The following is a 13632-nucleotide window of genomic DNA, read 5'->3' as shown; positions in this document are numbered from 1 at the left end:
GCCTCCAATAAAACGAGATTTTGTGTTTCTGAAATGGTGACGTCTCCAGCAGTTACTTCAAACTGTCAGGGCAAACATCAAAAGCCCATTGGTACCTGCTTGAAACCTGGAAGAACCACTGCCAGTCCAAGTAGACAGTACTGGACTAGATGAGTCACATGACATAACACATGACTGTTAACGCAGTCAGAATATTCCACTGATGTAGTTTCATTGGCAATTGGGTGTCTGCGGCACAGCTGAAACAGTGAGGAGTTGTGTGGGTGACACAGGAAGAGGATACATATTCTGTACTCCAGATCATGGTTTTGCCCCTAGTAGCAGTGCAACTGTACACTGTCCTGACCCCTTGTACAAGGAATTTATTTCCATAGATTTCAGTGGGAGGTTTTAATTTAAAACAAAAACAGGCACTTCCCCCAACAATGACAACAACCACCCTGCCCATATTGTCACAGCAGAGCAACCCCTTATAGCACATCATTACTTGCATATAGATCCCATGTTGACACATTACAACTCAAGAGTGTACAGCATGGGGTTTGATCAGCTTCAGGGGAGCGCAGTCCATGATTACTTCCAATGGTTGGCGAGAGCGCCGGAATTTGGTGTTGTACAGGGTGCCACTGAAATTTGAGACACCAAGGTCCACCACTGCCCTGTGTTTGTTTGTTCTGCTCCAAAATGGTCTTGTGTGTCACATAAAGGGACTCGATCCTCTTCCTACAGGGATGCCCTGGGGGCTGGCAGCAGTGGGGTCATTACTGGCTTTGCCTCCAGTGGGACACTTTCACATCATTTTGCATGTTGTACATCATGGGAATGTGTTGTTGTGGGGCTCTCTCCACTGTAGACTCGTTAGCTGTTTCCCCCATTTAACAATTAACTCAAAAGTTATTTACAAATACAAGCCCTAAAGAGTCATGCGAAAATACTAAATAATTATATTTGCTCTATTAAAACTGCTCAACCAAGCTGCATGCTGAGGTTTCTTTAAAGGGAACGTGGGCTGCAATCACTGCACTGTAAGAAACAGATTTTTCTACAGCTGTTTTGAAACGAAATCCAGTTTTGTTCTGCAGAAATAATGGTAAATGTTGAATTAAGGGGCAGAAAGGATGTCCAATCAGTTTGAGAGTTAAACACAGTATCAGCAATGTTAGCTCACACAACATGTACACCATAAACCACCCATATAGATATCCCACCAGGGTATCTCTAATTGATAACTGCTCTTATTAGATAGCATGTGCAACAAAGGTTCAATGCAATTACATGCTGGTAGTAAACACCAGTGCTGTGTTATGGTGAATACAAACATTGACTTTTGCCCACTTGAAAATGTCATTGGATTCTAACACAAAGCATCACTAACTGGCTTGATTGCAGGTGAGTCATACTGAATGGGTTAGCATAAGGATGAGTAAGGGTGGTTGTAAATCAATGGAACAAGAACACCCTCAAAACACCAGTGGAGACTGGAGGTGGAAATCAGTTATCCTGGGGTTGTGCTATGATGCATTGGGCAAATGCAGTAAATCTTTGGAAGATGTTATAGCATTGTAATGGGTTCTTGGCAGGTGCTGTGGTATTGGAATTGTGGCAATTGCTGTCAACGTTTACATGCTAATTGTCTGTGTAGATCCACAGTGGAACTTGGAACAGAGATGTAAGGCAGGAATGGGGAACCTGTATCCTCACCACCACAGTGTTGCTGGGTTGCAGCTCCCATCATCCTCAACCATTGGCCATGATGGTTGGGGCAGATGAGAGTTGGACTCCATCACCATCTCGAGTACCACAGGCCCTCCATCCCTGGTGCAACGCATAGTGGTGTGGGGCATGGATACATGTGAAAATAGGTAAGGTAGCACATGTGGGCTAAAGATCTTAGCAAGTGTTGGCATATGCCTTATTTTCTTGTTTTTGATGCCTCCAGAACTCCTCTTTCCTGGACCGGAATGATGCCGACCTGCCACTCTGCTTTGAACAGACTGTTCTGGTCTGGATCCCCCTGGGCTTCCTCTGGCTCTTTGGCCCAGTGCAGCTTCTCCACATCTGCACATCCAGGATGAAGAAATCATCTGTCACAAGAGTATACCTTATTAAACAGGTGGGAGAGAAAGGTGTGCCCCGGAGTTAGTAGCAGGGTGGAAGCAAAGGGCATGCAGATCAAAGGGCAAAGCAGTTCTCTGGGAGGTGGATGGTGGTGATGTGAGAAACCCTGAAAGGGTTTAAGTGAAGTAGGGATCTGTGCTAACTGGGAAATGTGGCTGGAAAGAGCAGGAAAGCCGGAGGGTGAGATGAACTTAAGTGTCCTCTGGCCAGAAGCCTTTGAACCATGTCTTGCTTATGTAATGCCGTCACGATAGTGGTGGTGTTTAGTATATACAGAATTGCTAGGAATCAAGTACTGTAGTGTATTTACTGTTGCTGTAGTTTGCGCTGTGATTGTTATAAAAAGGAATACTCAATCAAAACTAACAAACATATACTTATATTTATATTATAAATAACACAGGGATTTTCATGTGTTTTGAACCCACTTTGAGTGCATTCCTTGCAAGAAAGGGGCATATTGGTACACTTGATTTTTACTTGACGGAGGGCGTGATGCACAGCAGTGCTTCTGGGCCACTTGGCTCCTGTGGAATGTGGCTTTGCTCTGCATATGTAGCTTCTCCACGATGGGTTTAGAAGCTTGCAACCTTATTCTCCTAGAACGTTGCAGGTAGCAATCTGACACTTCTGCTCTTCCATTGTCAGGTGCTGGCTGCGCTGCTCTTACTGATGGCCCTTGCTGAAGTGTTTTTCACTGTTGCCGAAGACCTCGGAAACCTCCCGCACTCAACCCCTGTTAGCCGAAACCCAATTGTCCAGTACTTGAATCCAGCACTCTACTTCATTAGTTGGGTGAGAGCTCTCCTTCATCAAACCATGTCCTGTGCTGGAATTAAAGTGTCCTTTAAAAGGTCTCACCAGGACTTGTATTCACACACAGCCCAATGGAAACAGAAGGCTGAAACTGGAGTTGGCAACTCTGTGGTGAAAAAAACAAGTTTTTTTCACCACAGAGTTGCCAACTCCCGTTTCAGCCTTCTGTTTCCATTGGGCTGTGTGTGAATACAAGTCCTGATGAGACCCAGAATAATACTTTGAAGGGAGGGGTTACATTAGAGAAAAAACAAGGAAGAAAAGTCAAATGCTGCCCCCCCAAATGCCAGCACTCTGATCTTTTCTGATCTTTAAAGCAGCTGCCTGAAACAGCTCTTTCTTTTTTTAAGGGAGATTTAGGATGATAATAAATTTATTTATTTATTAACCCAAACCTTATACCACAACATAAAACGCAGACACTAGAACATAATAAAAAGTGATCCCACACTAATTCCCTATCATCAAACTCCCATATTTCCTAAGTACACCATGAAAAGAACAAACTAACAAGGACCATTAAGCCGCATGTGAGAAAACAACAACAACAACAGTGGCTGCCCATTGGCCCAAGTCCACTGGGTGGTTTAAAATACAATAAAAACAGTGGGACAATCTTAGTACAAATATTCAATGAACAAAATTTGTCCATCACCCTCATATTACTCTCAAAGTGCTTCTCCACGAGGGTAGATCCCTTTCGCATTGTCCCTTCAATGGCAACCTGCTACCCAAGTTGCATCATACACCTCAAGTCACATCTTATTTGGTATGTCCCTGAAGATGGGTACCTGTATATTTTCTTGTGTGGGGCATGTAGCAGATTTGAGATGAGGCAGCATTTATCAGGAAAATACTACAGGGAGAAAGGGTTAAAAACAACCAGAACTGACAACCCAATCAGATTCACACCTGCCCAATACCCCTTCCACTGGTATAAAAGTGTGTTTGTTAGATAGATAGATAGATAGATAGATAGATAGATTGCTTTTTAATTGTATTTTTATTGCTGCTTCTATTTCTTATATTTTATTTTATTGTAATTTGAGTTCTATCATCAAAAGCCATATCTTAAGAAATAAAAGAAGCAATAAAAGCATACAGCACCTAACACAGCACATCACAATTGCTACAACAGGCAGAAAAACCATTAAGTGGTTCTGCCAAGACCCTCAGCAGTTTTCAAGTGCTCTGCAGGGCTGGGTGGGGTGGGAACCACTGATTTAGTTTGTCACATTTAATTACACCCTGGCTAGCTGATCTGATCTGAGCTAGGAAGTGGAGGTAGATTTTTTTTAGCATTATACAAATTTAGAATTATGAAGGCAAAGGCCATTCTCTTATTTCATCAGTCTGTTTCCAGATCTCATTCTGGAAGCTCGACTAGAAGTCACAAGCCATGTTTTGAGCATGTTCAGTGAACTAAGAAGGTGGATCTTCTCAGGTTCCTCTTCATTATCAAGTTTGATGTCCAGCCTGGTGCCATGAGTTTACATCCCGCCTCCCTCCATTTCCTAACCCTGAAACCAACCCAGTCTTGCAAACTCTGGGCTCTTTTTCGCTACTGCAGTTGCTCGTTCTGCTGATCCATGACAGCCGCCGCTTCACCGTCCGCAGAGACTCGGGGACTCTCTTCATCTTCCTCCTCCTTTCTGTGCTCTGTGGTGTATTTCAGCTCCAGACTCTCATCCGGCAAGCAATACAGGTCAGAAACACAAGATGTCTATGAAAAACTAGGCAACCCAGGATGGCAAAGGTTGAGGTGGCCCCAGCAAAGCCACCTCGGGGGTTATTCAGCTCTGCAAGCCTGTCTGCTGTGGTTCACCCATTCTATTTCTCAGGACAGTCTTGAGGCAGGGGGGAGTGGGAAGAAAGACCAAAAAGAAGCTGCAGGAAGAAGTTGTCAAGGTGCACAGACTTTAGCCCTAACTGCTTGGGAAGAAGTGGGTCCAGCTCCACAGTTTGGTTACTTCCACTAGTATCTCCCATTTGCTTTCTTCTCTTGCAGGGCTCCATCACTGATGTGCCACGTTTTAGCTTCTTCCTTGTTTCCTATGGGCTTCAACTTATTTTGTTCTTCATCTCTATTGTTTCCGACGTTGCCCCTGAAATGAAGGAAGCTGCAAAGAAAGTGAGTGTCTTCAACTGCATGCACTAGACTTGTAGGATAACCTTTGGGACAGGAACAGCCATTGGTATTCTGCATGGTATCCCCACTTTGTATAGGTTCTTGGAGCGGGCTTGATGGGATAGGGAATGTTTCCACATACCAGCTCACCAGGAAGCTGGGTTTCATAGGCCACACCTGGCTGCCTGATGGACTGTTTGGTGGGAGTGGTCTCAAAAGGAACATTTGCCATATGTGTCTTGAAGGCTTCGTTTCAAAAGGTGACAGCCAAGTTAGTCACACTATTGTTCCCTGAATTTTTCACCTAGACATTCTGCCTCCCGTGTTTTTCAGAACCCAGAGATTGTGGCCTCTTTCCTGAGCTTCCTTACTTTCCAGTGGTATAGCAGGTATGCAAATCTGAGTGGAAAAGATAAGTGTATTACATCTAGGAGAATAAAGGTTAGGGTTAGGGTCAACTAATCTGTCCCATCATGCAAGGATTTCTGCTTATGAAACAGGACTTCCCCCTGCTCTCCTCCCTCTGTGCTTGTGGGAGAATTGCAGTCAAACCTAACAGTGCTAGTTAGTATATGAAGGGGTTAAGACCACAGAGTTCTAATCACTAGTGTAGGCTCCGTGAGGTCACACCCCCTCTTCTTCTGAGGGAGGAAGTAAAGCTTATTTCTTGTTCTCTCTCTCTCTCTCTCTCTCTCTCTCTCTCTCTACGCTGCAAATGTGGATGTGCGCAGATGTGCCCCAACTTAACTCCCATTCTCAGACATGTGTCTGAGGCTGCTTTGTAGTATTTTACCTGCATTATTTTACTGCTGTTGCATAAAGGAAAATGCATGACTGTGACCTCAGTTAAGTAAGTAAATCATTTTTAAACTTACTTCAGCATGTGGTCTGTTTCATTGCATGAGGGTAGTGTGGCTCAGCTGCTTCATGCAGCTGAATGGAAATGAAAAAACACATACCCTTTAATGGCCAGTTCCTATGCTTCATTAATCTGCCTAACAATGGGACTTACTACTCTGCTAACTGGGGCTCTCTATGTGCTAGCCCCCGATTTAAAAACAGACACCAGCCATTTTTTCTTTTGTTGTTATCCCACACATGTGGATCTCTAAAGGATTAGATATAGTTAATTTCCTCTTACCAGTTCCCATCAGTGTATACCCTGCACCCTCTGGGGAACCCTGAGAACAGATTTAAGGGGGCACCAGAGGAGGAGAATGTTCTGTTGTGCAAGGAGAAATCATTGTGCTGATGGAATGTCTACTTAGCACTATGTCGGATTCCCCCATATGGGTCTTTAGCTGAGTGTGGAGCAATTGGAAAGTGTGGGGAGCTGAGGATGGGAGAGCTAAAGGTAGCAAGAGCAAAATTCTCTGGATCTGAAATATTTGAATGGTGGGAAATGCCATACTGCAATGTAGTGTTTTAAACCAAGCTCCTATTTCAGTCTTTTATTTCCTCTGCTGTGTCTAACTAGAGGGTCTAGCCTTTTGGAATTCTTCATTCCGTTCAACAAGTGCCAACTGATGGGGAGCTGGCAGCCTCTCACTTCCTCCCAAAGCCCCAGTCCTTGGATACTGGGCTCATTTCACTGTTGTGCCTGAGCATGGTCAAAGCAACAAGTTAGTGGGGTGAAGAGCAGCAAGAGTTTTGAGCACCTGAGTAAATCTGCTGTACCTTTCAGGATGGTGCTCAAGGGCTATCGCAAGCCGCTAGAAATTGATGACCTCTGGGACTTGAAGGAAGAACATAAGACGGGGAAAATTTTAGGCTCGCTTGAGAAGAACATGGCAGCTAGAATAAAAAATGCTCAGCGGAAACTGGAGATCCGGCAACGGAAGAGGAAACTTCATTCAGCAGCTACTGACCAGCACATGAATGGCTTGAGCAAAGCCCAGAGTCAGGATGCATTGGTTTTGGTAACTACTGCTTACATTTCAGATCCAAATGCTGGGCTGAATGGGAGGAAATCTTACACACAGGATCCCCAAGCCCACTGCAGCTTAGAGCTTTTGGGGGGTCCGGTGACAATATCACTGTGCTTTATGGGGGGGGGGGGCTTCTGCACGTATCAGAAGCTCCATTTTGCACAATGTAGGAATCAGACATTTAGTGTTGCGGTCCCTATCCTTTGAACCCTGCTCCCCTTGAAAATTAGACAGGTGCTGTCTCTATTGTCTTTTTGGCATCTATTGAAGACCATCTTCTTTTGAGGAGCCTTCTAAATTAATAACTTTCCCAGTCTGCATCTGTATTGGAATATGTTTTTATAGTTTATAGCTTCTTGTTTGCCACCCTGGGGCTCCTTTGGGAAGTAAAGTGGGATACAAATTTATCAAATTAATAAATCTTAATAAATAAATACGATGGCTGGCTTTATGTGGCAGTTGCCCCACCATGAGAGTTGGGGCTGCTTGATGCCTGCCAAACCTGAACCCTGCTCTGAATTTAGGAAGAGAAAAAGGAAAAAGGCAAGAAGGAGGCAGACAAGAAAGACTCTCGTGGTGACTACGCGAAGAGCTGGCTGATGGCTTCTATATTCCGAACCTTTGCTGGGAACCTTATGAAATCAGTGGCACTCAAGATAGTGCAAGACCTCCTGGTGTTTGTGAGCCCTCAGCTACTGAAGTGAGTCCTCCTAGCTCCACTTTTTAATTCTGAGTTTTCCTGGTGCCCTAGATGGTGGGCGATGGGGTTTAAAGAAGCTTCTGATACAGGAAGATCTTGTCACTGGCTGGAAATCCATGTATACGGTCTGGACCATCCACACACTAATGAATTCCTTAAAACATTCTCACAGTTTTAAAGGCACAAACTATGTGCCTGAAGATTCCAGGCATAATTAAAACAATTTCCTTGCACTTCTGCTGTAAGATGGTGCATTAAGATGGCTTTTATAGATGAGGAACATTCTGAGAGAAAGCCAGGGTTTGGATCTGAAAAATGATTTTCCCAGGTTCAGGTTTTAAACTGTGGTTCCATTTTAGCTGTCTCATATTAGTTGTCCACTATAGGGGATAAGTAGCAGAGCTTGCTCCAGGGAAGGACATAGTTTGGTCTCTGCATTGAGGAATAGTGATGAGTTATGTTTTAGACTTAATTGAGATATATCCCTAAGGCTGCTATCACATATATACTTAGCTGGGACTGGGCATAAGTCCCACTGAGCACAATGGGACTTATTTCTGAGTGGACATGTATACTAAAATTGTCCACTGGAGACATGGAGGTGTTCAGGAGAGAGCCACAAAGGTTGCATGTGGCCTTTGAGTTGTCCACATGTAACATATGGTTGCATTGCATGAGCCTGATTGAGGAGGAGCCTGTAGCCTGTGTGTGGAAGAACAAGAGGCTGATGTGTAGGGCTTGTGGGAGGCGGACGTGTTATTGGGGTGTGGTTTATGCAAGTCTGAGTCGAATTTAGAGAGATGCTCATCAGTATTTTCTCTCGCAGGCTGATGATCTCCTTTGTGTCAGACCCAAATGCCTACCTTTGGCATGGCTACCTCTATGCAGTGCTGCTGTTTCTGACAGCACTGGTGCAGTCCATTTGCCTACAGCAGTATTTCCAACTCTGCTTTGAACTGGGCATGCTCGTACGCACTGCTCTTATGGCTGCCATCTACAAGAAGGTCAGTTGGGTCCTTCGCCTTTTGTGGGTGCTGCTTTCCTTAGTGCTGACCAATCAACTTGGACTGCTTTCCCCTGGATCTTGGGATGGAGGGATCCTTTGACATTCACACTTCTTCGATTTTTTGCAGTGCAGTTATCCAGCCAAGGAATGCATACAAAAATGCATGCACTGGGATAAAGTTTGCACAAAATGCATATATAAGTGATAATAGCACACACAGATGCATTATGTTTGGGGAAACAGCTTTTCAGAGATGTGTACATTAGGCAAGTTTGCATGCAAATGGGTATATTAGGAGAAATTCATACTAAAATGCTGATGGATTTTCATGGATTTTATTTTAAAAATTGCAAACCAATGTGGAGGACTAAATTGAATATTGGAAAAGTGAGAAACTGAGACAGGAAATTGCTGACAGATTTGCTCATCCTTAGTGCTTTGTGCCCTGGTCTCTAATGGCTATGGCATTATCTGGTACCCCTAGTTTTTACAGCCACTGTTGTATCTGCTTTCAGGCCCTTACTGTTTCCAATGCCACACGGAAGGAATCCACGGTGGGCGAGACGGTGAATCTGATGTCCGCAGATGCCCAGCGCTTCATGGACTTCACAAACATGATGCACCAGCTGTGGTCGGCTCCCCTGCAGATTGTGCTGTCTATAGTGTTTCTGTGGCTGGAGCTGGGCCCCTCTGTGCTTGCTGGGATTGCTGTCATGGTCCTGCTTATCCCCATCAATGCTGTGCTGGTTACAAAGGCCAGAGCCATCCAGGTGAGGGAAGGAATGTCCTGGGCGGGTGGGGAACCAGCAGTGCCTTTTTGTTTGAAAGGGCTGTGAGGTCAGTTCTGCTACAGAGGACAAATTCGTAGGTCAAGCGTGTGCTCCAAATGCTAACCTTGAATTTTGAATGTAACTGCCCTGTGTCATTTTTTGCACTGGGCCTCAGTGAGTAGATTTAATTCTATTAAAAGCAGCCTATTAAAAATAGTCTGTCCGGTTCATTTATTCAAAATCCTGATGTCTGATTATCCCAGGTTAATGTAGATGTTTCAGAGCTTAGGACAAGACTGAGCATTGTAATCTGTAGAAAACACAACTTGAAAAAAAAGAGACAATGCAAGTATTTGTGTGTGTGTGTGTATTACTGAGCACTGTAGACCTCTGTAGAATAAGTCCCATAGGGCACAGCATCAACCCCCCCCCAGCTTCACTTTCACAGATCTATTGGAGAATTAAGGGCAAAACTATGGCAATGTGGTGCCTCTAACTGTCAGAGACAAAGCACAAATGACTTGTCCCTGGGCAACGTATTATGTGGGGCTGGAACAATGATCAACTCCCTCTTTGCAACTTCTTTGCGCAGGTGAAGAACATGAAGCACAAGGATGAGCGCATGAAAATAATGAATGAAATTCTCAGCGGCATCAAGGTGAGTAGCAGAGGCCAGCTTGCTCCAACACAGTGATGAGTTGGCTGTATTGATGGAAACTTCAATGGATTTTTGTGTGAGTGTGACCTTGCATTGCTTGCAGCACAATCCTAGCCACGTCTACTGATAATTAAGTCCATTTGAATTTGGTTAGGCTTACTACTCGGTAAGTGGAGTTTGAATTGCAGATAAGGCAGAGGATAACGGGGAGTGTTGCCTCTGATCTCTGCCAGATGCCTTCCCAAAGCAGGCATGCAAGGTCAGCGCCTGCTTAGCCTTTGCCTGCAATGTGTGCATTGGGAAGGGGCTTGTGCTGGAAATGAGACATGGTAGGATGGAGCCCTGCTCCTGCTTTCCCTGGATGGAACGCTCTGTTGAACTGAGCCCCCATATCTGACCAGAAGCATCCTTTCAGATCCTGAAGCTGTTTGCCTGGGAGCCGTCATTTGAGAAACGAGTCGGAGGTATCCGGGCACAGGAGCTGAAGCGGCTGCTGCGCTTTGCCTACCTGCAATCCATCTCCATCTTCCTCTTCGCCTGTGCTCCTTTCATAGTAAGACAGCACACTATTTTTGTTCCTTTTGCTCATTCCTTGCAATGTAGAAGATGCCCCTCACCCTGTGACTCTCCTTCCTTAGGTCTCTGTGGTAACATTTGCTGTGTATGTGATGGTTGATGAAAACAATGTTTTGGATGCGCAGAAAGCCTTCACTTCTATCTCTCTGTTCAACGTCCTGCGCTTCCCTCTGGGCTTCCTGCCATTGACATTGTCCTCCCTGGTACAGGTGAGTAGGCTGGTGAGGGACCTATATCCTGTAACTGAGGTGGGAGGCGGAGCCTGACCCCAGTTTTGGTGCTCACACCCTGTTCGTAGAGAGAGGTGGTTGGGTCCTGGGTTGTGCAAATGGCACTGGGGCTCCCTTAGCTTTAGGTTGCATATCATAGACTCATTATCAGTCTGTATGGCAAATGTCTCTCTCAACAAGTCATGGAGCACCAGAAAGCACCAAGCTACTCCAGTTTTGAGAGGGTCTTTGGCAAAGCGCCCCCAGGCAGTTTTACCTGGCAAGGGAGGCAGCTATGACTGGCAACACTCTGATCATTCCTGGATGGCTGAGTCTGGGTGCTGCAGTTTTAATTTCCCATAATGCCTCAGCATAACCCCATGTCAGAGGCATTGAGGGAAATTGAAAGAGAAGCTCCCAAACCTAATCAGTTGGTGCTGATCATAGCTCTAAAAATGTTTAAGGTGGGCACAGGCATCATAATTGGATTCTGCAGGTGTGCTGGTACCCCAATCACTGCCTGGCATGCCTGACTTTGCCTCTACACCTTACAGGTCAATGTATCTACTGAACGGCTGGAGCGCTACCTGGGCAGTGAAGACCTGAACACTTTGGCCATATGTCATGAACCGAGCCCTGGTAATTGAAGGTTAGGGTTTGGAGGTCATAGCAGGCAGAGTTCTGAAGCGAATGTAGAAGGCTGGTAAAAATGCGCAAGAAGTCAGGTGCAACTTTTGTTCTGTAATGGGGTCAGAATCGTTCCTACACTGTCCTTGATGATAATGCTACCTTTTCTTTCTCCTCTAGGCTGTGCTGTGACTTTCTCTGAGGCCTCCTTTGCTTGGGAACAAAATTCAGATGCCACCATTAGAGAGTAAGTCACCATATACCAGACCAATTTTGTATGTATGTGGGGAGGAGATTTAGGGATATGTCTGTGATCCTTTGCGTTAAAGTTGTAAGCGGGGGGGGGGGGGGTGTGTGTTCTTTCTTACCCACTTGCCTGTTGGATAAGGCAGGGAAAGGTAAACCAGGCCTTGAACGATGAGAATGTTCTGGTAGAGTTTCTCTCAATCGGGATGGTTCCTTCCTGGCCCCAAAGACCAGTCCACTTCCGTATACATGCTTCTTCCATGTGCTACTTTTCTCCTGCAGCATAAACTTGAAAATTCCAAATGGGCACCTGTTGGCCATTGTAGGACCTGTGGGGTCAGGCAAATCCTCGCTGGTGTCAGCCATGTTGGGAGAGATGGAGAACATCAAAGGACATATCAATGTTCAGGTGAGAGGAGGTGGCAGCTCTGCTAAGAAGCCCCAGAGAAGCTAATCTCCAATTCACTGATTTTCCCAAGTACTATTGACTAGATAGATGTCTCCTCCTCTTCCTCTTGCTTCTTCAGGGCTCCATAGCCTATGTGTCTCAGCAAGCATGGATCCAGAATGCCACACTGAAGGACAACATCCTTTTTGGGTCACCCTTCGATGAGGCCCGATACCAACAGGTCATAGATGCTTGTGCTCTCCTCCCAGACCTGCAGCTGCTGCCAGGAGGAGACCTTACTGAGATTGGAGAGAAGGTGCCAACCTTGGGCTTAATGGCAGAAGGGGCAGGTGGTAATCTGGGGCGATGGAGCAAGTAGAACAGGGAGGGAGATGACTCTGATATATGCAGGAACAAGGGATGCTGTGGGTGATGGTCCAGCCTTGCAAAGAAATCTACAAAAGTTCCTAGCCAAATAGTAATGGTTACTAGTGCTCTTGTGGCCACATGTAGCTGTGTTTTTCTTTCATGGCCCGTTGAGAGCCTGGAAGAAAACAAAAGCATCCAACTCTGTTCTGAATTACAAAAACTTTCCATGGAGATTCTTAAGATGTCCAATGGATAGCTCAGTTGGTTGGAGTGTGGTGCTGATAACACCATGTTTGCAGGTTTGATCCCCATATGAGACAGCTGCATATTCCTGCATTGAGAGTTAACACTGATCATATTTGGTTATCTTTGGACATCAGTATGAGGTGTGGGAAGAGCAAGTGTTAATGTAGGCAGCTGTGCAGGACTAAGGGAGGGCAGGAGAATTGTTATTGGGAGAGTGCATAAGGGTAGGAGAAGTCCTGAAAGGGCATTTGAACGGATGGATGATTACGGGAAAATGCTGAATTGTTGTAGAGTATTATAGTATTCACTGCCATGTGGTGTGAGTTTCAGCAGGACCATCTTCATCAGTCAAGGCTGACCAAGCCAAATGCATTGGAGGGGGCTGCTTCTGACTCAAGTAATCAGAGCTCAAGCTGTTGCCATGCACTTGAACCATAGAGAAAGCTCAGAGATCCTAGCTTGGCTGCTTTCTTCTGCAGGGCATTAACCTTAGTGGAGGCCAGAAGCAGCGTGTCAGCCTGGCCAGAGCTGTATACAACAACGCAGACATTTACTTGCTGGATGACCCCCTGTCGGCTGTGGATTCCCATGTAGGACGACACATTTTTGACCAAGTGCTGGGGCCACAGGGGCTGCTGCAGCATAAGGTGAGCTCTTGCCTGCCCTGCAGACCCTGTTTTGTGAAGAGCAGATGGAGAAATGTTTTGTTTGTTAGTGCTACAAGACTGATACACCATTCTTCCAAAGCGAACAAAAATCTAGCCAGTGTGGAAGAATAGCATTACCGATTCAGGTAATTGAAAGCTGGCTCCAAAAGAAGTCACTGACTCCAAATGGTCTGTGACTG

General features: G+C 45.4%; 1 protein-coding gene across 1 annotated transcript in view; it reads left to right on the top strand.

Moving 5' to 3' along the window:
* Positions 1–13632, top strand: part of ABCC2 (ATP binding cassette subfamily C member 2) — a 32025-nt gene that overhangs the window by 2887 nt on the left and 15506 nt on the right. Inside the window, exons 2-18 of the mRNA XM_081911530.1 lie at positions 1940–2113; positions 2767–2913; positions 4505–4639; positions 4943–5065; positions 5396–5451; positions 6747–6981; positions 7515–7690; positions 8517–8694; positions 9212–9466; positions 10059–10124; positions 10540–10677; positions 10763–10909; positions 11464–11548; positions 11717–11783; positions 12065–12191; positions 12310–12486; positions 13265–13432. Coding sequence (XP_081767656.1) covers positions 1940–2113; positions 2767–2913; positions 4505–4639; positions 4943–5065; positions 5396–5451; positions 6747–6981; positions 7515–7690; positions 8517–8694; positions 9212–9466; positions 10059–10124; positions 10540–10677; positions 10763–10909; positions 11464–11548; positions 11717–11783; positions 12065–12191; positions 12310–12486; positions 13265–13432 — 2454 coding nt within the window. The remainder of the gene's footprint in view (positions 1–1939; positions 2114–2766; positions 2914–4504; positions 4640–4942; positions 5066–5395; positions 5452–6746; positions 6982–7514; positions 7691–8516; positions 8695–9211; positions 9467–10058; positions 10125–10539; positions 10678–10762; positions 10910–11463; positions 11549–11716; positions 11784–12064; positions 12192–12309; positions 12487–13264; positions 13433–13632) is intronic.

The sequence above is a fragment of the Podarcis melisellensis genome (genome assembly GCF_964234715.1).
Source record: "Podarcis melisellensis genome assembly, chromosome: 5".
NCBI classification, from domain to species: domain Eukaryota; kingdom Metazoa; phylum Chordata; class Lepidosauria; order Squamata; family Lacertidae; genus Podarcis; species Podarcis melisellensis.
The sequence above is the reverse complement of the archived record's forward strand: the minus strand, read 5'-3'. Positions and strand labels throughout refer to the sequence as shown.